Raw genomic sequence first — 27,244 nt, forward strand, 5'->3', positions numbered from 1 at the left:
CTTTCAAGGGTTGGATTTTATTGGACAGCATTAAGAGATAACAATAGCCACGTGCTGATGTTTACACATCTTCAAATTTCAGGCGGGATTTCTTGCTATTAAAATAACAGAATTCCACCAGGGGTCACAACACAGATGAGACGAGCTACTCCAGACTACACTACCAGAGCAAACTGTATTAAGTTGGCCACTTTACTTTTTAAGTAGAAAAGTTCTGTATGGGAAAACACCATGGGAAATAACCAGTCCTCAGATCTGTGTGGTCCCTCTGATCAGTGCAATGTGTCTTCTTCTAACAGCGGAAAGAAACTTAACCACTGCACAGAGGGTAAGTCAGTCTTCAATTCTTTCACACCTGCTCTTTTCTTTATGAGTTAACCATCTCATTTGACTGTTAAAATAGTATTACCTTTGTCTAAATGGACCTACATATATTAGCTAAACATGCGCATAGACTTGCTACCCATCAGGATACTTAAAACAGTCCCAGCAAAACCTCATGAGGACATAACTAATAACATTATTATTGGTCATAACCTCACTATGAGTGCATAATTAGCATGTTGGGAATATTATTGTTATAGTGTTAGCCCACTACAACATAATTAATGACATTTATAATAATTTTACTTTTTCAGAGCTCTGCCAAGTGCTAACTAGTATATTTTGATACTGATAAGCAAATGAATAGACTACTAGGACTTTTACTAATTGTTAATTTATATAATTATTGTGTTTCTATTAGTGACCTTCACCTTCCATCTGCTTGTAAAAAGGGCCAGACAGTGTTTTCTGATGTGCTACACATATTGTTGCTGCTGGTATCACATTTTATTCTTGTTATAGTTCTCCGAGACCCGTTTTATTAGCCAAATATCTGATCCTGAATCACTTTCTATTCTGCCTTACTCCATCTTATGTTAATTAAACTTTATTTGTTGTTTTAGACAAACAGGAAATTCCTGTCACTCATTTGTAGCCATTTTAAGCACCATGTGGGTGAGAGAGGTTCACAAAGCCCTTTGGTGATGTCATAACTTTCCCAGACCCCCGTGGGGTGATGGGAAAAAGACAGAACGGTTGTGAGAATAGGAAAGGAAGTCACTGGATGAGGACCAATCTAATCTCGAAGAAAAGAAAACAAACAGTTTAGCATGTTTTCAAACCTTTGGAAGCCCCCTTATAATCTACTTCTTCCCTTTTTTCTTGAAATATTTACTTCTCTATACTTCTACATTGTTGTTCTTGTGCATAAACAGGTTACGTTATTCTTTTTCCAAAGTTATAAACTAAATCCACCAATTTAACAGTTATGCGCAATGAGTGGTGGAATGTGGTTTTCTAGTTTTCAGTGGAAGAAATTGCACCATGCTACATTATTTGAAACCGCTAATGATAAAAGCAGTGTATTTTTTCACCCACAACAAACAAAAACAACACATTTAATGGGTTACTTCATCACTGCTGAAGGGAAAGTCTGGTTTTCAGCTGCTGTAGGGATTCTTTGCATTATTCAACAGCACTTCAGCTACAAAAATAAAGATAAAAACTAAACCGAGATACCGTACTAACCCTAACATCTAAAAGTCTAACTTGATCTCTTTATTTTTGTCTCTTTCTCTCGTCTATTTGAAATGATGTGACAGTTGACCTACTGAAAGTCATTCTTTTTGCACATACCAATATGCAACACTAGGTGGCGATGCTGTACTATGTTGCCATCACGAAGTCCGTTAGAGGGCTCAACACTGTAGGATCTGACTTTGGCAAGTACAGGGATGAGTTCATTGGTTTATTGTAGCCAAGATAAGCTACATCTCTCATCATTGTACTGTTTTTTCTCTGTATTAGATCACTGCATATAACAGTAGACATTGTTTCTATTTAAACACCCATTGTCCACTCTGGGACGCATGGCGTTGCAGCATAAATATACTGACCTGGGAAGCATGTTTACTCTGGGAGGTCAGTGGAAGAGGTTGCTTATGTGTTGCTGCTTTAAGCAACAGGTGTGGTTGTGTAACCTCCAGGTCTGATCCTATATTTGAAGGCTAGGGCCTCTCTTTGAAGAGTAATGATTCTTATTATGTGCTGTTGGAGCTCTGTACAAGTGTTATTTGGCACTCACTCATTCAGCCGTGATGTCAACATCATCTGATACCATCAGACAGAATGAGTGTTTTTAAGTGGGGATGAGAGTGGAGGAAGGAGTAGTCGTAGAGAAAGCCAGCGTGTAGAGTTTCAAGTCAGTCTTGAGCCGTTATGTAAGGATCCATCATCGTGTCTGCTTCATCTGTTGTGGTCAGATTACACTAGTTTACCTCATGTTTGCATGATGCACTGTACGTATCTATAATGCACATGTATATATACGGAAATAAGTACGACCTTGGCCATTTCTCTCATATGCGATGAAGCTCTTGGGTGGCATGGGGGGGGCAGTTAAACATTCAATACCATGTTAATTATTCAAGACAGCTTGACTGTGTGCATGTGTGTGTAATAGTGTGTGTGTGTTTTCGAGAGAGGTGAGAGAGAGAGAGAGAGAGAGAGGGAGCAAAGGAGAGACAAAAGAGTAAAATAATGAGACATCCTCATTTTATCAGTAAAACCTGAACATATATATCACCTATTAATCACTTTTACAGATGGGGAGTCTGTCTGTAGACGTCAAAGCAGCCGACATACATTTTTAATGTTGATTTAAATTTCATGAGCAGGTCATTTCAGTCATTTGCGGCTGAGGATAATTATGAATATTGAGCAATTAAATCTTCAGTTGTTTTTGTCGTTCCTTAATCTTTTAATTTTAGCTTATACCTCACTCACATATGAATAATAACAATAGTAATGATAGTAATTTGTAGAGGGCAATTTTAGGCTCAATTTAGCTCATGTTAAATAATATTTGGATCTCAAAGAAGTCAAACTAAGCATATGAAGAAATCACTTTCACTCATCCAACAGACCCCAGATCTCCCTCCTCCTAATCTTGGCTTCCTTCTTCTGATGTTTCAGTTTTGTATTGTATCATTTCCGTCCTCTGTTGCTTCTTGTCTTGTCTCAACACTTGCAAACACAGGAGGGGGGTTTCTGGACGTTCCTAGAACTGTGAGCCGGATGTCCCCCATAAAAGCTGGGCCTAATCTGTGGAAGCACCTGAAAATGCCATTATAGAGACAGAAGAACAATCGCTGTCAAAGGCTGCTCGTAAGAGAGAGCCACACTCACTGTCCTGTAATCTGTATTTTTGAAAGTTAGGATGTTTTTTTAAAAAGAAACAAGATGGTGGTCACTATTCTGGAGCTCATTAATGGAAGGAGAAGCTGTAAAAGAAGTGATAATAGACATACTGCATTTTTGCCTCTGTATTTCTCCTTGTTAATAATCCTCTGGGATATTAGATACACTTTAGGAAAGGAAGTTCTCATATTTACAAGTTCCCAAAATAGCTCCGTCACCCAGCACTCTCAGTATATCAGTGTCCTGTCCAAAGCGGGGCCCCGCAGAAGTTTCCCACACGTGTCACAGGCCAATGTCATGACAAGAGAGCGAGGGAGAAAGGAAAAGAGCCAGGGAATGGGAGGGACGCAAGATTAGCCTTAAGGAGAGGGAAGTAAAATAATGAGCAAGATGAATAAAAGCGCACAGAGTCGTTATAGAAGGAGGCAGAGGTTAGGACAGGGCTTGGATGGTGGTTGACCCGACAGCAGCGGAGGGATCGTAGAGAACGGGAAAAGGGGCACAGATGGGCGGAAGCACTCAGCGGTGTAGAAGTGTTGAGGGCGAACCGAGTGTCTGTGAAATTGACCCTGATGTCTCCCTGCTCTCTTCAAATCAAACGCGAGGGTTATGTAACAGGGTGTTTATGGCGCCCACAGCTTTTGCTTTTCATCCCGTTGATGAAGGATTAGAGAGCTGTAATTCCTACCTGTTGCTGGATCTACTTGTTTACCTGTTTGAACATATTTGCTGCATACTGTACATTGTAACATCTCAAAGTGCCCCGGACATGAGATCATCTTACAGAGTTCCCATGCTCATGTCCTTCCACGACAGTTGTCTTTGATGTCTGGTATGCGGTACGGTTATGGACTGAGCCTTCAGATAGCGGATAGTGTCCAATCCAACACATTCCAAGTTCACTGGATTGTGGCAGCGCTGGAATTATCGTTTACATTTGAACGTCACATACTCTACTGACAAACCCTGCTTAACTGCTTTCAACTACTTCACTGAAAAGTCCATTCTGAGTGTGTGCAACTGGAGGCTTCAAGTCTCCACAGCTTTTTAAACTAGTGTGTTGTCACAAAATCATGCTCATTTGTACATGTCTTAAACTTTATTTAAGAGATTTAAGGTCAGCACAAAAAACGTTACCCCTTCATAAGGTGAATGTGAATACACTCAAAGTGCACGTACACTTTGGACTTGAAAATATTTGCTTATTAATAGATTCTGGATTTTTCACTGATGGAGAAGGAATTAAGACATAAAATACTCTGCTTGGAACAATGTAATGTAATAATGTGTGTCTGATATGGATTTTAAACAAAAAAAGAAGGATTACCACTTAAAATCATATCTTCTCCTTCTCCCTCATTACAAGTTACAGAATCTATGAACGTGCAAATATATTTCATTTAAAAATTTAACTGCTGGACACGAGATGTCTTCCATATAACTGTAAAGTTCATTCTCAGTGTTTCTGCACTGGAGGCTTCAAGTTTCTACATCACACTTGTATAAGTTGAATATTGTACCAGGACCTGGCTCTAAAACTTTCCACTTTCTGCAGATGAATGTGAAAACAGCCTTCTAGTATCAAACTCTGCACATACATCATTCTGCACAGTGAAGCTCAAGCGTTCAATTATAGGAACAAGAAGGAAGTAGAGTAGATCATTTTTAACAATTTTGTTGAACTTTTTTGTGGAAAAAAACATGTCAGACAGAACTTGCTATTTCAAACTTAGTATTTTTACATGTCTTGAAACATGTGTGAAGGGAAAATCTAATACACTGTTCACAAACACCCATAATTTAGTGATTAAAGTCACTAAGACACAAGTTATGGGTGGGTATAAAGTTTGATCAAGATTTCATCCATTTCTTTGAATATTTTTCAAATGCATGTTTACTTTGAATTAATCAGACCAGTTTTGTATGAATTGGCAGTTCATCTATCTCATTAATCATCTGTCTCATCATGCCATTAGAAGAAAAACAAAAAAATTGTAATTCTCAGAAATAATTTTCTCTGTTCTTTTACTTATTTATTTAAGAAAATATAGAATTATGCTCATTTTGGTGTGGGGCTTCATATTGGGTCTGCCAAAACAAGCTGATCTGAATCATAGGAAAACAGAAGGAGCCTGGCCCTTTGCTGCTAATCTGTCTCTGCTTCCGGGTTTGGTTGCAGCCGCGGGGCTGCAAGTCAGTCATGAAGAGCCTCTCCCTCTCCATGTACATCATATTTTTATTTTTAATAGCCTGGAGATCTAATCATAAGACGTCTGGGAACACAGCTCATTTTCTTCTTCTGTCCTGTCATATTCTGAAAATGTCTTCTATTTGAACAGTATCTTTACATCAATAGCATCAGGAATGAAAGACAGCAAGCCTTTTATATTTTACCTAAATCCTTAAAATAGAGAAAAGCAGCACACTTCATATGATTCCATTTGAGATTTTGCACATTTTGAATTTAATAGACTCTCATACAGATGTGTTATCCTGGTCATCAGTGATCCTCAAGTGATACCTCAGGTGGCAGGAAAGAAGGAAGCCTTGATGTGCTCAATGAAGGGCATCCGTCCAGAACAGAGTGATAGCAGAGGGGGCTGTACACACCTCAGCTTCAAGCTGCTCCATGGGAACCGGGGATGGATGGCAGCTGTTTCCCTGGAGACCTGGACTAACAGACCTGCTCTCTAATTACATACGCCCACCCAAGTCAGCAGCAGCAAGGCAGGGAGCATGCCTCAGCTCAAGACCCTTAGCACACAAACAACTAATATCTCTTTGATTTCATGTTGCTTCTTTGTTCTGAAATAGTTTGTGGAAGGAAGAAGTGTAAAGGCAAAAAAGGACAGAAGCTAACGACATGGAAGCTGGAAAGGAAACAACACAGGCACTTTGGATACAATGCTGGCATGACTGTAGAGCTAAGATGACAGGTAAAGAAGAAAATGTTGAGAAATTGCTCTTTGTGAAGACAGGTGGTAGAATGATTCTCTTTTCCAGCATGATAGATGGTGGGTTAGCAATGAGGGCTAGCAAGCACTGAACATGTGACTCATTCAGCTCAGCTAATTAAACCCCAGGATGATGTCCTCATTCAAGTCAAAGGACACAGTTGTTGGCATGCAACATAGAGTGAGATACTGTTTGCCTTCATTAAAACCTAAGCAAAGAGAGCTGCGGGCCTTGAAATCGCCCTTGACATCAAAAGAAAAGCACATTAGTACTGGACCTGCTGGTAGTGGCTGCTGATAGTGGCTTGAATGTCTTTTATGACAGTTGACATGAGTGACTCATGCACCCAGAGCTCTGGAAGAAGAGGCTTGACTTATGTCCCCCAGAGTGTCAATTATATGTCCTTCATAGTGATGCACAGTCCTGCGGAGAACAAAGACCTCTTTGTATTACATGCAGTTGCTGTTTTAGTCTATTTGTTTTAAATTGTGGAATCTGTTTGAGGAGGACATCCATGGTTAGAGCAGAGATTGTGATGATATCATACAAATAATAAACATCTATCATCAACTATAAGGTGAAACAAAAGGTTACATTATTTTGATAACATTTATTGCTCAGACACCAATGAATTCTGCACTGACAGCAATAACAAAGTTACTTCCATGACATTTGACATGTGCAGATCAGTACTGTTTGTCCAACCCGGTTTTCTGCCTTCTATGGGAAATTTCGAGTTGGACAGCATCTGACTCCTGACCTACAGAGAGGGAGAGAAAAGGGGCAACGTTTGCCAGGAAAGCTATGCAGGGAAGTTACCCTACTAGTAGATCTGTCTTATAGTTTCTGGCTATAAACTGCAGAGGAACGGAGAGAGGGTAGCAGGAAGGAAATATGGTATTATGTAATGTAGTACCTCTGCTATCCCTATATGCCCTTTCCTTTGGGACTGCGAGACAAAACGAGCAGGCACTAATGGTCAGTATATAATATGACAGCTGCTGGCTGTTGTTCTTGAACTTCTTTCACTTTGTGGAAACATTGGAATCTTTTTTCCAACCAGGTTTTTGTCCAAGCCTGTTGTTCAAAGTGGGATTAGACGTCTTTTTTAGCTTACTGAGTGACTACACAGGGTAATAATAGCAAAAGTATTTTGTGTCATAACCCCAGGGCCTCCATTGGGTCATTGAGCCCTTTGTGGTCAAGGTCTGTATCACCATGGGCACCAACTGTCTGTAAACATTATGTTACCTCTAGGGGGAAATAACGAAATCTGTTAATGTTTGATTTGGAAAGGTACCAAATGAAAGTGAAATACACATCTTTTTTATTTTTATTTTTATTTGTTATTGTTTTTGATACTCCGAGACGTAATTTGGGTTTATAGAGGAAATACTTAACAAAAAATAATTGTGTATGTTGGTTGTTTGTTTACGGCTTCTTTAATTGCTTCTGTGTGTTGAGCAGTGTGCATATTTTAAAAACACTCTTGTAGTTATTCTCACCCTTACACTACCATACAACACACATTACAGTAAAAACTGAAAACTAAGTCCCACTTCTTGGGAACATTAACTTTAATAAACTGCTGCCTTAGCTTTAGTGACAAATGATTTTACATGATCAACACATAAAAGGGGAGAAACATGAAGAAATTGATTAAAATGGCAAAACAGTTGTAGCTGAAAAGCCCCTAACTGGGCTGCTCATCAGCTCCCCCAAACCACTTGTGTTTCTCTAATGAGATTTTGGATTCTTTTCTCCCTCGAATATTTGAGAGTGAAGCCATTTAGAGGTTAGAGTTTGGGAGCCTGAGGGCAAATTCTGACAAGCCTTAAATTGCTTGGGAAGCGATTTCCTTTTGAACTGTGTCATAAATTCTAATGATGTTAAAGGCTTAATTGGGATCTTCTTAACTATAGGTTTGTTGTTTAATATATACCACAAGAATTCACTGCTCTCCCACCCCCCGTACGCCTGACAGGATTAATGTGAATATGGCACAAGGCATTTTACAATTGCGGTATAGCAGTGAAATGCTGCGGGTCAACGGTTATGAGAGGAAAATTAAGAGGGAAAAACTTATTGAATTAACAAAACACATTGCACAGCTGGACACAATTTATGCCTCCACTCCTTCTCCAGATCCATATACCCTTACAGGCTTACAGAGTTTGAGGTTTTAGCTACGGATCATACAACGGAAATGCTACTGAAATCCAGATATACTTATTACGAGCACTGGGACAAGGCCAGCAAATTGCTAGCCTATCAGCTGTGACAGACATCATCTCACCAAATTCCCCAAAGTTCTTCCCCACATCTTCAGGCTTAATAACTGATCCTATCAAAATTAATGGTGAATTTAAAGATTTTTTACACATCACGGTATACTTCCGAAAACACAGTTGATTCTTCACCCTGATGATTTGGAAAGAAGCATAACTGTTGAGGAACTCACTACAGCGGCTAAATCAATTCAATGTGGTAAATGTCCAAGACCAGATGGCTATCCTGATGAGTTCTATAAGAAGTTTTTACATAAATTAGCCCCCATCTGAATTTATGTAAAAACTGTCCTGTCCTGTACCTTGTTTTGCCCCATCAGCCTGCTGAATGTGGACTTTAAATTACTATCTAAACTCTTAGCTTCACATCTTGAGTCTACTCTTCCATCTATCATCTCCCCTGATCAAACAGGTTTCATTAGAAATAGACATTCCTTTTTTAATTTAAGACGGTATTCGATACAATTTATAATCCATCTACCTTCACTGTTCCAGAAGCATCATTGGACGCCGAGAAAGCTTTTAATCGCTTTTGATAAAAAGTTATACTCTAGATAAATTCCACTTTGGCAAGTCAGTCAGAATACTTTCCTCTCCATAGGTCCACCAGACAAGGTTGCCCTTTGAGTCCCCTGCTGTTGGGCATCACTATTGAGCCCTTCACCTTCACGCTTTGCTCTAAGCCCTGCATCACTGGGACAACCAGGAATGGCACAGAACAGGTCTCTCTTTATGCAGACAATCTTCTTCTGTACATTTCAGACTTATCTGTGTAGTTTATATCGGCATAAAAACTTAATCTAGGTAAAAGTGAACTATTTCCTGTAAAAGCAACCACATGTAAATACCCTTTACATAGTTTCCCATTTAAAATATCTCGGCATAGTTTTGCATATCTTGGAATTCAAGTTACAAGCAAATTTAAAAATCTCTATAAGGCCATTTTTACACGTTTAGCATGTATGCAACAAGACTTGGAACGTTGGTCACTGTTCCCACTAAATTTAGCTGCGAGGATCTACTCTGTAAATATGATTACTCTCCCAGAGTTCTCCATATCTATTTCAGTGTATACCTATTTTCCTCCCTCAAGCATTTTTTTTGGAAAATTGATAGCCTAATTTCAGAGTTTATTTGGAACAAAAAACCCCAGAGACTACGTAAGGACTTACAGAGACCAAAGCCTCTTGGAAGAATGGCCTTACTAAACTTTAGGTTTTATTACTGGGCTACTAACCTTATAATTTTACAGTTTTGGCTCAGATTTGATTCATTCCACCCCCCTCCTGCTTGGTTGGCTATGGAGTCTTTTTCCTCTAAACCTATGTCACTGACGACTCTTGTACACTCCCCCATCAACTGCCCCTTCTCCCTCCATGTTAAAAAAATAACTGTTAAAATCTCCTTAAGGATTCGGAAACAGTTTAAATGTCACTTTGGTTTACAAACTTTATCTACATCTGCTCCACTAGTTGCAAATCATGCTTTTCCTCCCTCTATATCGGATGGCACATTTTCCATATGGTCCAACCTTAGAATTAAACTTGTTATTTTAATTTAAAAAAAAAAAAGTTCATTTGTCAGGTATAATGCAAAAAAATGTAACAGGTCACAATAACATGATACAGATGTGTTGCATAGGATTTCTAGCCAATGTTAATTTGCATTCCCTATCACTGGTTAGGCTTTTCTACATAAAAAAAACACCATCAGTATCAAAAACACATTAGTTCAATTGAGCACATAATAAATAGTGACATTCTCATACATGTGACATGATCATACAAAAATGACAATATTTACATCACATTACAATCAATTTTCATGTGTTGCATAAGTGTATGTGTGCACATGTGTATGTTCCCTAATTCATGGCAATATGTGTATATGTGCATAATGTTTACAGGTGTGTGTGTCCGTGTGCATACATATATATGCATGTTTGTCTATGTGTATGCTCCTCTTCCTGTATGTGCATGGCCATGTGCATGTGTGCGTGCACAAGTGCATGATCAGTGATCAGTGATTGCAGGTTTGGTTTTGTTTCAGCCAGTGTTTCATCTTTTCATTCAATGTTTTCAGATCAGTTTGAGTTTTTATTATGTTGTTAGGGCATTCCAAAAAATGAATCCCTTTTGCTGAAACAGATGACTGACTGAAAGTAGTTTTGCGCTGAGCCACCCTGCAGTTGCCATATACCGATCCCTACATATTTATATTTTGATAATATATTTGCATCTTTTCAACAGCTCTTAGAATTGTTCTCACTTCCTAAACATTTTTTTAGATCCCTGCAAATTCGTAATTTTGTTCACAATAAATAAAATAGTTCCCTAACCTGCTTGATGACACCCTTCTCTTCTCACTCAGGTCCCTGTGATGAAAGGTGTCCTTTCATATATTTACCGTCAAATCCGAACCTTGTCTTCAGCCTCTCTGAATTCTGGGAGGAGGATTTGGGGGAAGAGATCTCTGAGGAACTTTAGGGGGACAGTCTTAAACATGTGCATACCTCATCTGTCTTCAACACACATGGGTTGTTTCAATGTCAAGTTGTTCACCGCACTCATTGAACCAAAGTTAGTCTTTTCAAAATTTATGACAATATTGACAATATTGATTATGAAAAATGTCATCAAACAGCTGCAAACCATGTGTCTATGTTTTGGTCGTGTACATCTCTGCGTAACTACTGGACTGCAATTTTCAATACTCTGACAGAGATAACTGTGACACTTATCGGCATCCCTCAGTTGCCTATAGGCTCCAAGTGGTTCTGATAGCTTTTATAACATTATTGACTAGATGTCTAATACTAATGAGATGGTAATCACCAACACTCTGTGGATAAAAGAAATTTTCAATAATTTACAGCTTGAAAAAATCCGATACACTGAAAGGCTCTTCCAAGAAATTTAAAAAGATGTGGGGGCCTTTCTTTGCCTATGCAGAGAAAATTACATTCCCAGTTATCCCAGAATAAGATCCCATTTTATCTTATTCACTTATTAGTTTTGTTTATTTACGTTTATTCTGACCTGAAGGATGAGGTTATTATGTTTACTGTAATATGAGAAATATGACCAAGCTGACTGTTTGTGTTGTGTTTTCCTTTTAGTTGCCATGTATTGTATGTTTTCTACTACTATAACATGACACTATCACTCACAAGTGCTTTAACATTACTGTCAGTTTGTGTATGAAAAAATCTATAAAGTTCATAAAAAAAAATGCTGCGGGTCAACAACATCCATCCCTTGTTATAATTATATCCCACAAAACACACACATTTACACAGTTAGCATAAATACACACACCAACATAAAACTCCCACCACATTACATACACCTCATATACCTCTGGTCTTTACAAGGCTCACTTTTATTTTTATCCGCTTTTTGAAGAATGATTAAAAATATATAGCTTCACGTTGTAAATTTTAATGCTCGACCAGAATGTCTATTTCTGGAGTCTGTCTGACAGGCCGTGTTGAGCGAGCTTGCTGTGTGGAGTTCTGTTAAAGATGACAAAGACCTTGACATGGATACCCATAAGACCTTCCTGTTCCTCTTTGTGTAGAGACTGGACACCACTCAGAACTGTGATTAGTCCTCTGACAACAACAGAGATCCATGTATTTTCCACTACATCAAACACGCTACTGTGCAGCCATTACTTAGGGAAAAAAAGGAAAGAAAGTGGCCAGATGAGAGTGAATGCTAGTAGAGGTGACATGTTGTGGAACGATGTTTACCATCTTATATCAGAAATACAATGATAGATTGCTCTATCTCATTAAAACAAAAGAAAAACTGCCACTAAATACATTAATTTTGCCACAGTCTTAAGCTGCACTTGTATGTGCGGCCACTATGCAAAAGGCTAGAAGAAGTTGGCCGTGTTGTTCTGGGCCAAGAGTATTTCCTGCATCTCCTTCGGTGGTGCATCCGCTCCTCATCCCAGAGAACACTGAGACAATAGAACAGATGGAGGAAGAACACTGTCCGTGCATCTGGTTTAATGCATTGACTGGCCATTTTTAGCATGTCTCCCACTGACAGAGAGGCCTAAAACAACATTTTAGTGGAGCCGTGCCACTGTTGCATGATCCAGTACCAGAAACTGAAGATTTTGTTCTCTATAGCAAAGTGCAACACTGATGTCTTGACAAGTCAGTATACTTCAAAATGCTCAATAACAACAGTATTTTTCAGTCCCACATTCCTGACTGCTCACATTGTGTTGGAGTAGCGGGGGTCATTTAATGTCAGGAGCCGACATGTTACATAATAGACTCCTTCAATGGAAAAAGAATCAGGAAGTTCCTATATATATGTGATATATATATCACATACAATATCTCTGTCCATTATCATTATCATTACTAACATAACCGTGGATGTGTGCCATGTGGCCCGAACATCCATGTTTCACTTCCAAAAGGGAATCTTTGTCACATGCCGTCCTCCTCTCTGTCCCCCCACGTTTCCTGTCTCTAATCTAATAAAGGCAAGAATTACAGAAACTTAAACTTGAAAAACATAGCACAACTGCCAAAATCATTCTTCATTCATAGGGTTTTATACCCAATACATGAAAAAAATGTGAATTTAACAAATAACGATGCATGAACTGGAAATTATACCAATTATATGAAACATCGTGGTAGGAAAATAGCTAATCACAACGGATTTTTAGATGAATGTTAAGAACTTGGCAGCAGGAATAGTCAAAAGTGAGTGATCCATGCAGTAGAGAAGTGAATGGTAAAGAGGATTTATAAAACAAAACATTAATTGAGGAAAACATCAGAACTAATTTTTGAATCACATGCAGACAATTCATAATTCAAAGTTAATTCTTGATCTTGAAAACGGTTTGACAAAAAAGAAATCTTAACTCAAAGTCCACTTACTTGCTTTTTTAGAACTTTAAGCCACATCCCAGTTTGTTCTGTTGTCGTGGAGATACTGACCTACCGAGCAACTGAGCTCTCTCCTAGACATCTGCGTAAACTCCATCGAGGTTTTTTGTTTTTGTCAAAAAAAAAGAAAGTTGCTTAATTCTTCATATAAAGTATCACAACATAATTATATTTTGTGAAATGTTTGAGATGTACAAGATGTATTGCCATATATTCCAACAGTGAATCAAGTGAAATCCTTTTCTCCATAGGCTTGAACATATCTAATGGCTGCTTGAGGCTGTATCGTCTAATTTAAACTGCTGTGGAGTGAGCAATTCTCCGCTGTTGCCACAAAATGAGGAATCAGCTGTTATTTTACAGTAACATCGTTCATCAAACTGTTTTCTGGAAACAACTCAAAAACCCCAATAGACACTTTTACAATAAGTCATTATGGAGTGAACCTGTATGAAAAAAGTTATACCCTGGCTGTCAATTTACTGCCTTACTGTGCAGTGTTCATACCAGCGGCAGTGCTTTGTTTTCCCAATTTACACCACTTGCCAGTGATTCACTTCATAGTGGTGTTTTTAATTTACTGAAATCTGAAATTGCAGAAGTGAAACCAAGCACGCAAGCATTTTGTCTGCTCAAGACTGCCACAGCATTCAGTCTCATGATCTGAGGATTTTGGAAATTAGAACAATCTGTGAGGGCACTGAGCACATGGCAAGAACTCCCCCTAAAATGGCTCCAATTAAAGGCAAATGCTGCACTGTTGCTTTGATAGAAAGAAGGAAAAAACATTTTTTTTTTAACTTAATGTTTCATCATGTACGTGAGGGACTTTTTACTGATATAACGGCTTTGGCAATAGTTGAACTCTTGCTGGGTTCTTGAAAAGCAGGTGCCTCACTCCAATGGCCTGTTAAGACCTAATGGAAAGACAGGAGCACATATTGAAAACAGTTGTGAATGCACTGTAGTAGAAAACAGTGCTCAAACAACAAGAGGTGACCAGAAAAACATTGTTGTATGAATGTGGCTCATTGTGCTGGCCCATGTGTGTTTGATGGAGACGGTTGTGTTCAAATTGAAGGTGGGTATGACTCACTTCATCCATTAGATCAGTGGCTGGGGTTTGGACAGCAGCCCTCCCCTGATACAGAGACCACCGCATACAAACCTTCCCAAACAGCCATCTGCTCAGCATTTCTACGCTGCTTTTGAATCTTTAAAGAGAATTAAAATACTGCAAATCTAACACTTTGCTGTCCAAGGACCAGTCACTCCGCCGCTCTGCATGGCAGCAGTCAAACTGCTGTGGGCCAAGTTTCCTTGAGCAAACGAGGCATGTCTGCCCTCTTTCTCTGGAAATAACTTCATTCGCTGTAGGGGCCCCCGTGAGATCGCTGCATCACAGATGCTTAATACACAAAAGGGGGACAGTATGCATTATGGTTCATTTTACAGCAAAGCATTCCAGTTTGCATCCAATTAAGCAAAAATAGATGCAGCTTTCTTACTGTGTGTTTTACTTTATGTCCTTCACCTAGTTTTCTCAATGTAAATCACACTCCAGACCAATCACACACATCTTCACACTTCAAACTAATCGCATCAAAATCTCAAGAGCTTCCCTGGGTTTATGGCTCTCTTCTGCAGCGGGAAAGTGAAGAATCTAGATTTAAAATAAAGCTGAAGTCTGTTTGTACATGAGTGGTCAAACCAACAAAAAAGTAACCTCTTTCTCATTTGGTCTCCACACCAAATTCCAGAGGCATCTTTGCCTCTGTCATGTTGTCAGAGAAATCAGACTGACATATCTGTGTTAACAGTGTCCAGGGGTCGGGGCCTAGAGTAATGCCGGATTGTAATTTAGGCTTTGGCTGAGTATGAAAAAAATAAAACGCTGACATGCTTTCTAGACCAATGTGTTTTGTTTAACATTCCCGTGTCCGCAGAATATCTAAACGTACCGAGTGATTTGTCACTGCAAATCAGACAAGTATATACACTATATTAAGGGTGCGTGCTTTTTATAGTTCATCTATGAGTGCTGTGTGCTGCAGTGTATTTTAGATTTGACCATTAAACCAGTGCATACTAAATTATCCTTTATCCATTTGTGAAAATTAAAGGTACACTATGCAGGATTTTCCTAAAAAACAATGTATAGACTCATACAAAAATAATCCCCCTCATTCATCACTTATGACCCACTAGAAGTGTGTGCTGGTGTATTTATCTGCAGAGATCCTGCCCTTTGCCTGTTTTTTCTTGCTGTGTTCAGGATGTTTCTGGGCTTCAGCCGTGGGCAGAGGGTGTGTAACCCCCAGCCAATAACAGGACACAGGGTGTAAGTGTGGGACTTTGTGCGACATAAGGATCTTTTATACAGAGATCCTGCATTGTAGCCCTGAAGAAGATCCGTCTTTAAGCTGCCTTTACTTTTTTACACCGAACCAAACAAAGCCAACGTAATGCCGCCCCTGTGTGTGCTTTTACATAGCATGCTGGCGTTCCGGATTCAGAGGCATGACATGTAACACAACAATGTCATCGTCTAGTGTGAGTAGTCCCGCCATAATGGCCGTCCATTTTACACAGACATTGGTCCAGCTCTGTGACTACCTCCGTAGCCGGCTTATTGGCGGAGCAACTCTGCCCCCCCAGTTCATGTCCGTACCTTTTATACAGAGCAGCGTGGCGGAATAAAGGCACAGCATTCCTGCCTTGAACAGGCTGTGTAAAAGGGGCTATAGACAAGAGGAAGCTACAAAAATGGCACATAAGCCCCTGTAAAACCACAACTTTTTATACGGATTAACCAAACTCAATATAACGTGTTAGTGAGCTTTAAACGTGCCAGTAGGCTGATTCTAAGCTAGCTGTTTCCTGTCTTTCTGTTAAGCTAACCGGTTGCTGTCTATAGCTTACAGTCCTGAGAGTGGTATCGATCTCAGCTAACTCTCTGCGAGAAAGCAAATAAGCATATTCCCTAAAAGTGTTGAACTATTTCTTTATCATCTCTCTACATGGTCAAATATCTCTGTAGACATCCAGCTGTGTCTTAAATGATTGTGCTGAAAATGCTCCTCAAAGCACAGTTTCTTGCCTCTGGAATAAAATCAGCACAGTAATCATTAGGCTTTCATTAGCACCCTGTAGTCTACGCTGAGGCAGTAAAGCAAGCATCAGGGGAAGCAGCACTTGTTAATGCAGCTCTGCTGTGTTTACAGGGAAGGCTTGATTGCAGACTCCATCGCAGCCTCATATTCACTTCCTGTGTTAATCCCCTTTGCCATAGCAGCTCTTTCTTTCTGGAGCAACGGCAAGGGCGTGGGGGGGAATTTCACTTCTGCTTCGCTTCACCCCAAACACCATTCACCCAAGGCTCTTATAAGGAGCCACCATATCCTGCTAAAACAAACAGCATTGAGGAGGTAGAAACAAATGCTTTTGTCTCTGAGTTATATTTAGTCCCCGTCTGCTTTCACCCAAACGCCATCTCTCACGAGACTTGTTTGGCCTTAAAAGATCATACATGACCGTGTTGGCAGCTGGGGAAGCCCAGAAGCACGTTTTCTCTTTGTGTGATATAGATCATGTTGGCACAGTGACCCTGCATAGCTACACGAACCAACCAGAGAATAAACCCTCCAACTTCAGCCACATGTTACAAGTCGTATTTTCCAATCAGACACAATCCGTTAGAAACGCAACACTGACATGAAGTAGGAATCATTTGCACACACGCAGGCTTTGTTCAGAATATTTGACACACAGCATCTGTAACGCCTCAGGCCTCCCTAATTGTACACTATGGGAGATTCGCTGTCCCGACACTCCCTACACTCCCTTCACTGATGGTCTCAGTCCTGCAAACCCTGCAGGCCATGACTCCTCAGAGAGCGCTGTGATCCAGAAGACAGGAAACAGCTTGAGAGAAGCCCAGCAGTCAAGGCTGTGGGAGGGCAGAGGATAGGGTGGGGAAAAAGGGGATTTCCTCATATGGCACTTGGACTTTTATCAAAAGTGCGTAGTCCTTATCTGTTTGTCCAACACATGAGTATGTGATGAATTTAGTGTTGATAACCTCCTGATGAGGGTGTATTCCTTTGGGGATCTGACACCACGGAGGGATCAATAATCACGAAAATCTCTGTATTCAGATCAGTTTAATCACTTCAAGGATGCTAAAATGTCAAACAATCATGAACAATAATCTTGTAATCATTTAATTGTTATCAAAGTTTGCACCACGCTGCCTGCATGACCCCTCTATATGCAAATTTGCTGCCAAGACTGCCTTCCTGTAGATTACACCCCCCACCCCCTCCCCTTCAAGCTTGATGTTTAGTGACTCCTATAGGCTACACGCTCATTAGGCTTCATCACAGGCTTTGAGTGACTTATTAAATGAATTATTCAGCGGCTCTGTGATGCTTTTTAGGGGCTTCACTGCTTACTGTGTCTTTAAAGTCGTGCGGAGGGGAGCCTACACTAAAGAAAGGAGGGGGCTGCTGTGCGCCAGTTGGAGGTGTCTGCCTGTCGCAGCGGCTTGGGGTTGACATTAAGAAGAGCGTGTCCATGCTTCAGCCGCGAGATAAAGCGCAATTTGAAGGCTGTGATACTCAGATTGAACGGGTTCCAGCCAGACACTCATCACTACGCGGGATACATGGATGGACAGACACACATTGCAATCGGAATTAACTTGTCAGCCGGTGCGAGGAATTTCTGGATATAATGGGGAATACGACACCCAAACCTTTAATAGGTGAGACTTGTCATTGATTTATCATTCACGAGGTTTATATTGCACGCACACACGCGCGCTCTCCAAACGGTCTATGTATGAAATAGCTCGGTAGCTCCAGATACACATGGCTTGTCCTAATTCCTCTATTACTTGTGCTCGCTGTGCGTAGAGACGCGCTTCCCATCACGGGGGAGCTGAGCGTGATTCCCAGCAAACAAGTCCGAGCGAGCGCTCCAGCAGCCGCGTTTCTCTGCAGATTCACTTTTTTTAATCCTCATTATTCACAAAATTCAAAATCAGTGATTCATTCTTTCTTTTTTGGCTTTAGTGAGAAGGTAAATGAAAGGCGCTTGATGATCATCATAACGCGAGTAGCACCATCATCAAGAGAAGTCATTCATATTTCTTATTTGCTTATTGGCAACTGCTACCAAAGATCCAGTTCACAATAAACAGACCAGTCTGATCTGTGATGATGTGTATTAAGTATTGTTTTAGTGTTACAACTCTTACAGGCTGTTAAAAGGTGAATTAGTTGACCTTCACAGCATCCCTGATTGATCCAATCTTCAAATGATTTGAAATGACTGTATTTTGTGCAGAATACTGTAAGTTTCTTAGATGAATCAGCTTGTTTTATTCTTTTCTTGCTGCTTTCTTGTTGGCTGCTTTGTGTCATTTGCAGTAACTTTGCATTAATACACATGGATATGGCTTTTGTTTCACAGAGGGATTACATTTTATGTCTGTTTTGTGTCATATGCAACATTATTCATTGTTATCTCAAGTATCAAAGTGGTTTTGCATAAAGCACAATCTCAAGTGACTGCCAGTGAATTATTCCTGTGACAGGATTGTCAGCACCGGCTTTTGTATATAGCTGTCATTATGAGCTCTCAGAATTATCACTTTCTAAACCACTTTGTCATGACACCTAAAGCGCGTTACTTGATAATCAGTTTCCCATATCACTTTGATTTAATGTCTGTCACACTCCCACGCCCCCAGCAGATCCACTCTGGTTAGATGATGTGGTTAGTACCATCCGAGCCAGCTGACGTAGGCTTTGGACTGAGAACAGTTAGTCACAGCGGAGCAGAAGCAGCTTGGGTCCTATTGCTTGCACTTTATGGTTTCGATTAACATTAATAGAATATCTGTGTTTACTGTTTCTACATTAGAGATGCTGCACAACATATCAAAATGTATTATTGTTTAATTTCTGATTGCTTTGCAGAAAAATGACAGGCCTTGGTGCAATGAAGTCATCTGTGGAAAGAGTTTCATGTCATGTTATTGAGGGGATTCTACCAGGAAATTTATATTCACAAACAAAAATATAATTCTTGAAATTCTCTTAGAATCCATCCAGGCTCATACATTGCGCAGTGAATGAGTTACTGTGTGATGAACACATACAGCCTAGAGATACGAGAGAATAAAGAGCCTGATCATCTTGTGGCCAAAGATAACTCTGACGAATGCACATAATCAGTTTTACATTTCAAAAAGCTTCACTTGGCACAGCCATGTGCCTTGTGCAGTCTTATGATTTCATTTATTCTTGCTTTTTCTTTCATTAGGAAGCAGACAGGGAGCTGCCATTCCTATTACCCAGCTGTTTTTTTCTTTTCACATGTGTGGTAGCCGTTATATACTGTATGGGAGACTTTTTTTTTTTTTTTTCTACAGAAACAGCCTCGAAACCTCAGCTGAGGTTTGCATGATAACCACAGTTCTGAGCAGCTGCCCGTGTCTTTCATCCATCCATCCATCTATACATACATACATTTCAGTCTGTATCATAACTCTCTTCCTCCTTTACATAAAATAGCCCCATTACACTAGTACTAAATTAAAAGATATTCATTTTATTTTAATTTTATTCTATAGGGTCACAGGATTAAGGTGTTTTCACAACAACAGGTTAACCTTAAAGTCTAACATCCACCTGTGCCTCATGATTAGGAAAATCAGTCAGCAGTCAGAGTCATTGTCTATCGCTGTAGCCCCAGTTTGTGCCTGTCATGAATTACCATTACATCTGAGAGACACAGCTACAAGCATCTGATTTTCTGAGAAATGAATAACTAACAATGTTTGAAAACCCAGATGGTCATTTAACAGCACTTACTGCTGCTCAAAGACTCTTCTTACCATGTGGATGAAAAAATATTGCTTCTGACGCACAATAAAAAAAGATTTTTTAACCCGTTTCTCAAGTTACAACTCTTATTTCCAAAGCAGGAGCCAAAAATGACAAATGGAAAATAGTAAAATGTTACTTCATTAGAAAATGTAAAATTAGTGACATCAATATAGACGTAATAGTAAAAAACTGTAAATTTGGTTCAATTGAGCAAGGAGGCATGTCATGTCAACTTGAGAAATGAGTTAAAATCTTTTTTTTTTTTGTGCAGCTGATGGAATGTTTATTCATCTAGATGGTTAGAAAAGTCATTCACAACCTTCATTACAGTGGTAAGTGTTGTTTAATAACCCTCGTATCATGATGTTATTTTTTCAGAGCATCACAATGCTCAGCTTTCAATGTACAGTAATAATATATAAGAGGAACAAACTGGGGGTAACACTGACCATGCTGGGAGCTGTCCTTCCCTGCATGACCTGTTGTGCTATGCCTTTCATCTAATAATGGAAAACAAGTGTCTGTATCAATCTTCACTGTAGGTCCTTCAACTGCAGACTCCGAGCACGTCACTCCGTCAGCGAGGCAGTTGAGCCTGAGGACTATACGCAAATCCTCGGCTTGTTTTTTTCTCCATACACTTTGTTTTACTTCCTCAAAAGCCAAAATCCCTGAGTAGCCAAAACTGTGCTTCAGGAAGAAAGGGGCACCCACACATCATTTGAGATGTTACAGATGTTCTTGCTGCTGCTTCATAGTTTACAATATAATCAGTGATAATGTCTAATTTAGGAAATGTACTGTGGAACATTTCACCGAGTTATTGTTTTTACACCAGATCACTTTGAATTGAATTTTAAACAGAAATTTAATCACTCTGTGGCCCCAGAGGAGAATAAAAAGGCTGCCTTCCTTTAAATATTGGCCTCCAGCCAGTCTATACCATAAACAGTCATCCACAGCTTTAATTTTATTCTAATATTAAAACAAATGAAGGGGGCTATTAAGGGTTTGTTTATGCTGTAGGCCAAAGGGTGTGTTCAGCCCATAAATAAGAGGAAGACAACCGTCTGTTGTCGTCTTTCTGTTGATGTGTTTTATTATGTTTTCTCTCTCCTGTGAGGCTACTAATATTAGCATTGCTCAAATCTTTGTGGATTTTACATAAGCCAGATGTCCTTTTTAAGATTTTCTGTGGTATATACACATGAGGGTTTTGTCTAAATTTACCTTGTTTTATTTCTGTGATGTAAATGTGGATGCGGTAAGAGGACTGATTTGGGACAGTTTGTCTTTTTATACTGTAAATGTGGGTTACAGGCTAAAAGAGACTATTTAATGAAGTTGTTGAGAGGAGCAGAGAGGCTTCATAGTGTCAGTGTGGGAAAGGAAGTGTCTGAGACTGTGGGCTTCTTTACGTAACTGGCCTCTGCCCTCTAAACCAACTGCCATGGACCACTTGCAAACAAGTTATTGTGTGCTGATATGTTCGCCCCTTTTTTCCAACAGCTGGTATTGCTAATGTTGCTGTTTTGACCTTGTCTGAGTCACACTAAGCAGACCCACTGTTCACATACCATGCTGACCTCTAATTTGGTTTATCAGGTAAAATCCTTGATGAGTTTCTGGTCTCTCACTGTTCCCCTGATATTTTTGCACCCACAGATGCGAGTCTTCAACCCCGCCCGGTGGCAAACAGGCAGTACTACACCCTGCCAAACAATGGGGCCGGTGTGGAGAGACGAACCTCTGCTCCTCCGGTCAACATCAGCGTGGAGTCACCCCGCTTTCACCCCCACGCCAAAGGCAAGAATATCAGGCTAGATGGGCAGCTTCGCCGTGCCACACGCAAGAACAGCTTCTGTAACGGCATCACTTTCAGCCATAGGCCTGTTCACCTCTATGAAAAGGTTTGTTTTCATCTGTTTACCACTCACTGTGTTTTTTAAGAGGCAGAAATTTAAAGTAAAGAAGTTACATTTACATCAGTGCTTTTCATTCAGGTGCGACTTCGCCTGTCTGGTGTACACACGGGCTGGAGTGGAGCTCTACGCTTTGGTTTCACCAGTCTGGACCCCAGCGAATTAGTCTCTACTGACATCCCCAAGTATGCTTGCCCAGACCTGGTGACACGGCCCGGCTACTGGGCCAAAGCTCTGCCTGAGAGACTGGCCTTGAAGGACAACGTGTTGTCATTCTGGGCTGATCGCCATGGAAGAGTTTTCTACAGCATCAATGAAGGAGAGCCAATCCTCTTCCACTGTGGGCTCAGCATCGGCTGCCCACTCTGGGCCATCATAGATATCTATGGCATCACTCAGGAGGTCACACTGCTCGGTAAGCATTATGTTTACTCTGCGCCATCACTCCTATAAAATACTTCTTTTTTTGGTCATTGTTGTGGAATATAAGTGGTCATGCAGCTGGGAGAAGCGAGCAGTAGTTGACTCATATTCCACAGGGAAGTGAGAGGGACAAATTTCACAACTGACTGGTTACGAGTCTGCACACAGTTCATCACCACAATTCAAATATATCCAATAAAGTATTGAGTAATGGATGTTTTTTTTGACTAGAATCAACTTCAACCGTCAGCTAACAGGCTATGTATTTTGGACATGGCTTTGACAACCCTGAAACCTCAGGAACTTATTTTTATAGTGTCAACACATTCAAAGCTAATTTAAGCAGCTTCCTGAGAGTTCCGAGAGCAGCTGTGCCACGAAGATCCACAGCGGCGAAGACCAAAGTTGTAGATAGTGGGGCCTGGAGCTCAATGATCCACTATCTGTATGACAAATCTAGTATGTCTTTGTCTAGAGAACCATAACACACTGAGATAAACAGGATCTTGACCACGGATCTCAATCCATCCTGAACCTCTCACTCCTAATTACTCTCCCTGCTTCTCCTTTAACATTCTCTTACTATTACTTTCCCGCGCTTTGTCACGTTCTCCCTCTATGTTTCCTTTATTTCCATCACTCTCTGCCCTGTGGTTCCCTCTCTTACTCGCCGGGTGTGTTTATCTTTAGTCTGACAGGAGCTATGGCCATGTTTGGTCAAGGCGGCAGATCCCAGGAGCTTTGGTGAGGGGCCAGTGCACTCAACTCTCCGACATCACTAGAAATAGTAATAAAGGAATGTATCATAAGTCAAAGCGGGACTACTAGTGCCAGATTTGTTTATATCAGCCCATAATGCTTAGAGGAATTCAGTTCGGTTGTACTATGAATTTTGTGCATGGAACGTGGCAGTTCAAAAGCTTATGTTGAAGAGGTGAAGAAAGGAAATTAAATAGGGAGGTAAATAAACTGCTGGCCGGCGCAGCTTATTTGTACTGAAAACTATTTAACTCAACAACAAGCATCACAACAAACACTTCTTATTTTACGTATCAGTGTAGACTTTAATTCTAGCTGTTGGTAGAGGAGTGTCCATCAAAATGTTTCATCCAGTACTTTGACAGTGAAAGACATTTTTAATCTTGTTTGCTGTCAGTCACAGTGGGAAAAAGTGTAAAATATTAAATATCAATATAGTAGAAGATATATAGTAAATAAACTTATGACAAATTATGCAAATTTGCAGAAATGTCATGTCATGTCATAAATTTACATGGCATATCAGCGTTTTTTTTTTTGCATTTTTGCATTGCTGAATGTAATGCTGGAAGCTGAATTGCAGGCGAAATACAAGAACACTGCACATCATTAAAGTTGCCCGCAGGTGGGACTGAATCTACCACCTTGTGTTTGTAAGACAGTAGTTTTGAGCACTGATCTGACAGGACACTTTATACAACTCACATTTTGTTCATGTTCTCCACCACAGAAAGCACGTTTGCGGAGAGCGTTGGATCCAGCTGCTTGAGTGCGGCCCGGCTGAGTGCCTATCTGCCCCAGAGTAGCCACGACTCAGCCAATTACAGCAACAATCAACTGGAGAACAACCAGGCTGCTGCTGCCAAGATGGCCAACCTCCAGCTCAATAACTACACTCAGCTCATCCCCTGCTGCTCCTCCACCTCTTCCTCCTCCACACCATCCTCATCTGCCTCCACCGGATTCAGTGTCCCAAGGGTGGTCCGGGGCCTTCCTTCCCCACTGGACAATGACTTGCACTTTCACCCTGTCCGAGGCTCCGATGTAATACTCTCTGCAGACCGCTCGGCCGCCTGCATCCACTTTTTGGACAGCAGTCGGACTCTGGTGTTCAGTGACCGGCCGCTGCATGTGGGGGAGACTTTGTATGTAGAGGTTGGTCACCTAGGCTTGCCTTACTTTGGGGCACTGTTGTTCGGTTTAACATCCTGTGACCCAGCTAGTCTGCATGCGGGGGACCTGCCGGCAGACCCCGAGGTTCTCCTGGACCGTAAAGAGTATTGGGTGGTGCACCGGGGCTTCCCCATGCCTTGCTCTGGAGACGTGCTCAGCTTTAGCCTGCTGCCCAACGGAGAGGTGCACCACGGGGTGAATGGAGTGGGACGTGGCAGGCTGCTTTGTGTGGACTCCTCTCAGGTCCTGTGGGCCTTTTTCACCCTCCACGGGGCTGTCAACAGACTCAGGATACTAGGTATGCTGGGTGTATTTGCAGCAAACAAAATCACTGTCAAGAACCAAAACTGAACTTTTGTTCACTCTGTTTGCATGAATTATTCCTGAAGTCTTAGAATTTTATTTATATTTATTGTAATGATGAGATCAGACAGCTTTTTTTCTCCATCTAATAAAACCAAGTAGAACACTTAATACTGAAATGATAAATGCCTGAAAAAGAACATGATCCTCTGTTATCATCAGTCAATTCTTGAGCACAGGCAGTCCCTGTAATTTATTTTTTCCCAGACTAGAGGAATGCAGTTGACTAGTTTATGTCCCTGTTCATTTCTGGGCTATGACCTATCTGTCCCAGTCTCACCACTCCCACATACACTCCCATTAGCTCAGACCTCATTTTGTTTCTGATCCAACAATATTATCCTCAAACAGAAATAAACCCCCTCTATGGAACTTCAATTCTTACAAATATGCACATCTAATCTAACTGGTCAGAGACAGTCAGTGTAAAGCTTTACACTGTAGCATTACGTTCAAACAGCTCAAGGACACTGTATTTAAACAATACGGTCAACAGTGAGAAGTACACTCTCTTCCTTTCCTCCTTTGCTAAATCATCATGAGCCTAATTATCTGCCTTTTTTGTTCATGTGTATTTATCTCTGTGACCCAGGAACACTGCAGTCCAGTCCTCCCCCCACCTCCCCCAGCACTTCTCAGAGCAGCAGTCCAGATGACAGTGACTCAGACCTGGCGTTCAGTGTCAACAGATCCTCCTCTGCATCTGAATCCTCTCTGGGTACGTTACGAAATGTTGACAACGTGCCTAATGCTACAGTGTATATAGAAACCGTCATGAGATCATTACAGGAAGGTTCTTGTGGTTGGAAGGTATGGCAGTTCTGTTGGACAGTACTGTGTGAACTTCTATGAGTCATGAGAAAGATGTTTTGATGGGAAAGATGTCTCACTTTGATAAATTTCCAAAATTTTAGAAATATTCCTCCATAATTTGTTGGCAAGTTATAATCAAGCATATCTTCAGACTTCAGATTAATGTTCTGACTAACATTTGTCTTTGATGTGGCTTATAAATACATTAAACACACTCAGTTCATACAGACATGGAATAAAGAATAGAATAAATAAAAGTAATACTGCTGCAGATTCTGAACCTCTTCCTACAGAAATGACAAGAACAAGAGTCATCTGTGTACATGCATTCACATCTGCTCCATTTCACATTTTCTGTGTTTTCTGTGTTTTCCTCTAGTGACTGCTCCCAGCTCCCCCCTCAGTCCTCCCGTCTCTCCGATCCTCACCGCCCCAGAGCTGCCCTCTTCTGGAAAAAGCGGAGAGTGCACCATTTGCTTTGACCAAGAGGTGGACACTGTCATCTACACCTGTGGACACATGTGTCTCTGCAACGACTGTGGGCTGAAGCTGAAGAGACAGATCAATGCATGCTGTCCAATATGCAGGAGGCCTATCAAAGATGTTATTAAAACATATCGGCCATGATGATCCAGATGTTTAAAACAGGCACCGGGACTTCCACAGCTGGCAAGGAGATGCCTGGATGCCACCGGCTTCCTCTTCTCAGGCCCCAACCGGAGATTAGCCACACCAGGACATAACTGTGCCTATAGGATTTCCATTTTATGTGGTTAATCATCTCTGGAGACAGACTCTTCATACGCAGAACTGTGATGACGCCCATCTTAATGCACAGACTGCATACTCGAGCTCCTATATTTTGGCTAAGAAAGAAGAGATGAATTATGTGCTATCATTTTGTATTTTCAATGTGATGTCTTTTATGTCACATGTATTTGCTGAGCAGAAAAGCCTGCTGTGAATATTTTATCCATAGTCCCAGATCTATGTGTGCTTCAGCAGAAAATGCGGACCGTAGTCTGACTTCTAGTGCCTTAGATTTTTGTCACATTTTGTGTCCAAGTAATTATGCTAACAATTGTAGCCATATTTTCAATGTACATTACTGAAAGTTTGTGGTGAAAAAGGCACACAGATGCAGAATTTATGCAATAAAATGTATAATAGTAAGTGAAAGGTGTAACTGTATGGTAAATGTGTTCAGATGTGTTTTAAGAAAAGTATGCTTGGAAAGTATATATGAATGAAGATTCTGGTTTTGCACATTGAGAGATGAATAAAGGTGAGGTAAACGTGACTTAAAATGTGTGTAGTTTTTATAATAAGACTGAAGAATTGAAGATTGAAGAGAAAAAAAAGGTGTGAACTATAAATGTAAAGATTTAAAGACATGCACCATTTTGCTTATCAGGAGTTAGATCAGAAGATTGATGTCAGTTTCATCTGAATAGCTGTTATCAATAAATGTAACATCATTTTTGA

At 40.5% G+C, this 27,244-nt stretch overlaps 1 protein-coding gene across 2 annotated transcripts; it reads left to right on the forward strand.

The window, feature by feature from the left end:
* Positions 1 to 27,244, forward strand: neurl1b (neuralized E3 ubiquitin protein ligase 1B). Of its 2 annotated transcripts, none has more exons than XM_067598923.1 (6): positions 1 to 328; positions 21,972 to 22,216; positions 22,310 to 22,643; positions 24,141 to 24,881; positions 25,539 to 25,664; positions 26,139 to 27,244. In XM_067598923.1, exons 1-6 carry the CDS (start codon positions 232 to 234, stop codon positions 26,384 to 26,386), a joined length of 1,791 nt encoding a protein of 596 aa, XP_067455024.1. In that variant the 5' UTR covers positions 1 to 231; the 3' UTR covers positions 26,387 to 27,244. The 2 variants fall into 2 exon arrangements, with proteins under 2 accessions (XP_067455024.1, XP_067455025.1); XM_067598924.1 differs by lacking the exon at positions 1 to 328 and adding an exon at positions 17,769 to 18,175.

The sequence above is a fragment of the Thunnus thynnus genome, chromosome 9 (genome assembly GCF_963924715.1).
Source record: "Thunnus thynnus chromosome 9, fThuThy2.1, whole genome shotgun sequence".
NCBI lineage: Eukaryota > Metazoa > Chordata > Actinopteri > Scombriformes > Scombridae > Thunnus > Thunnus thynnus.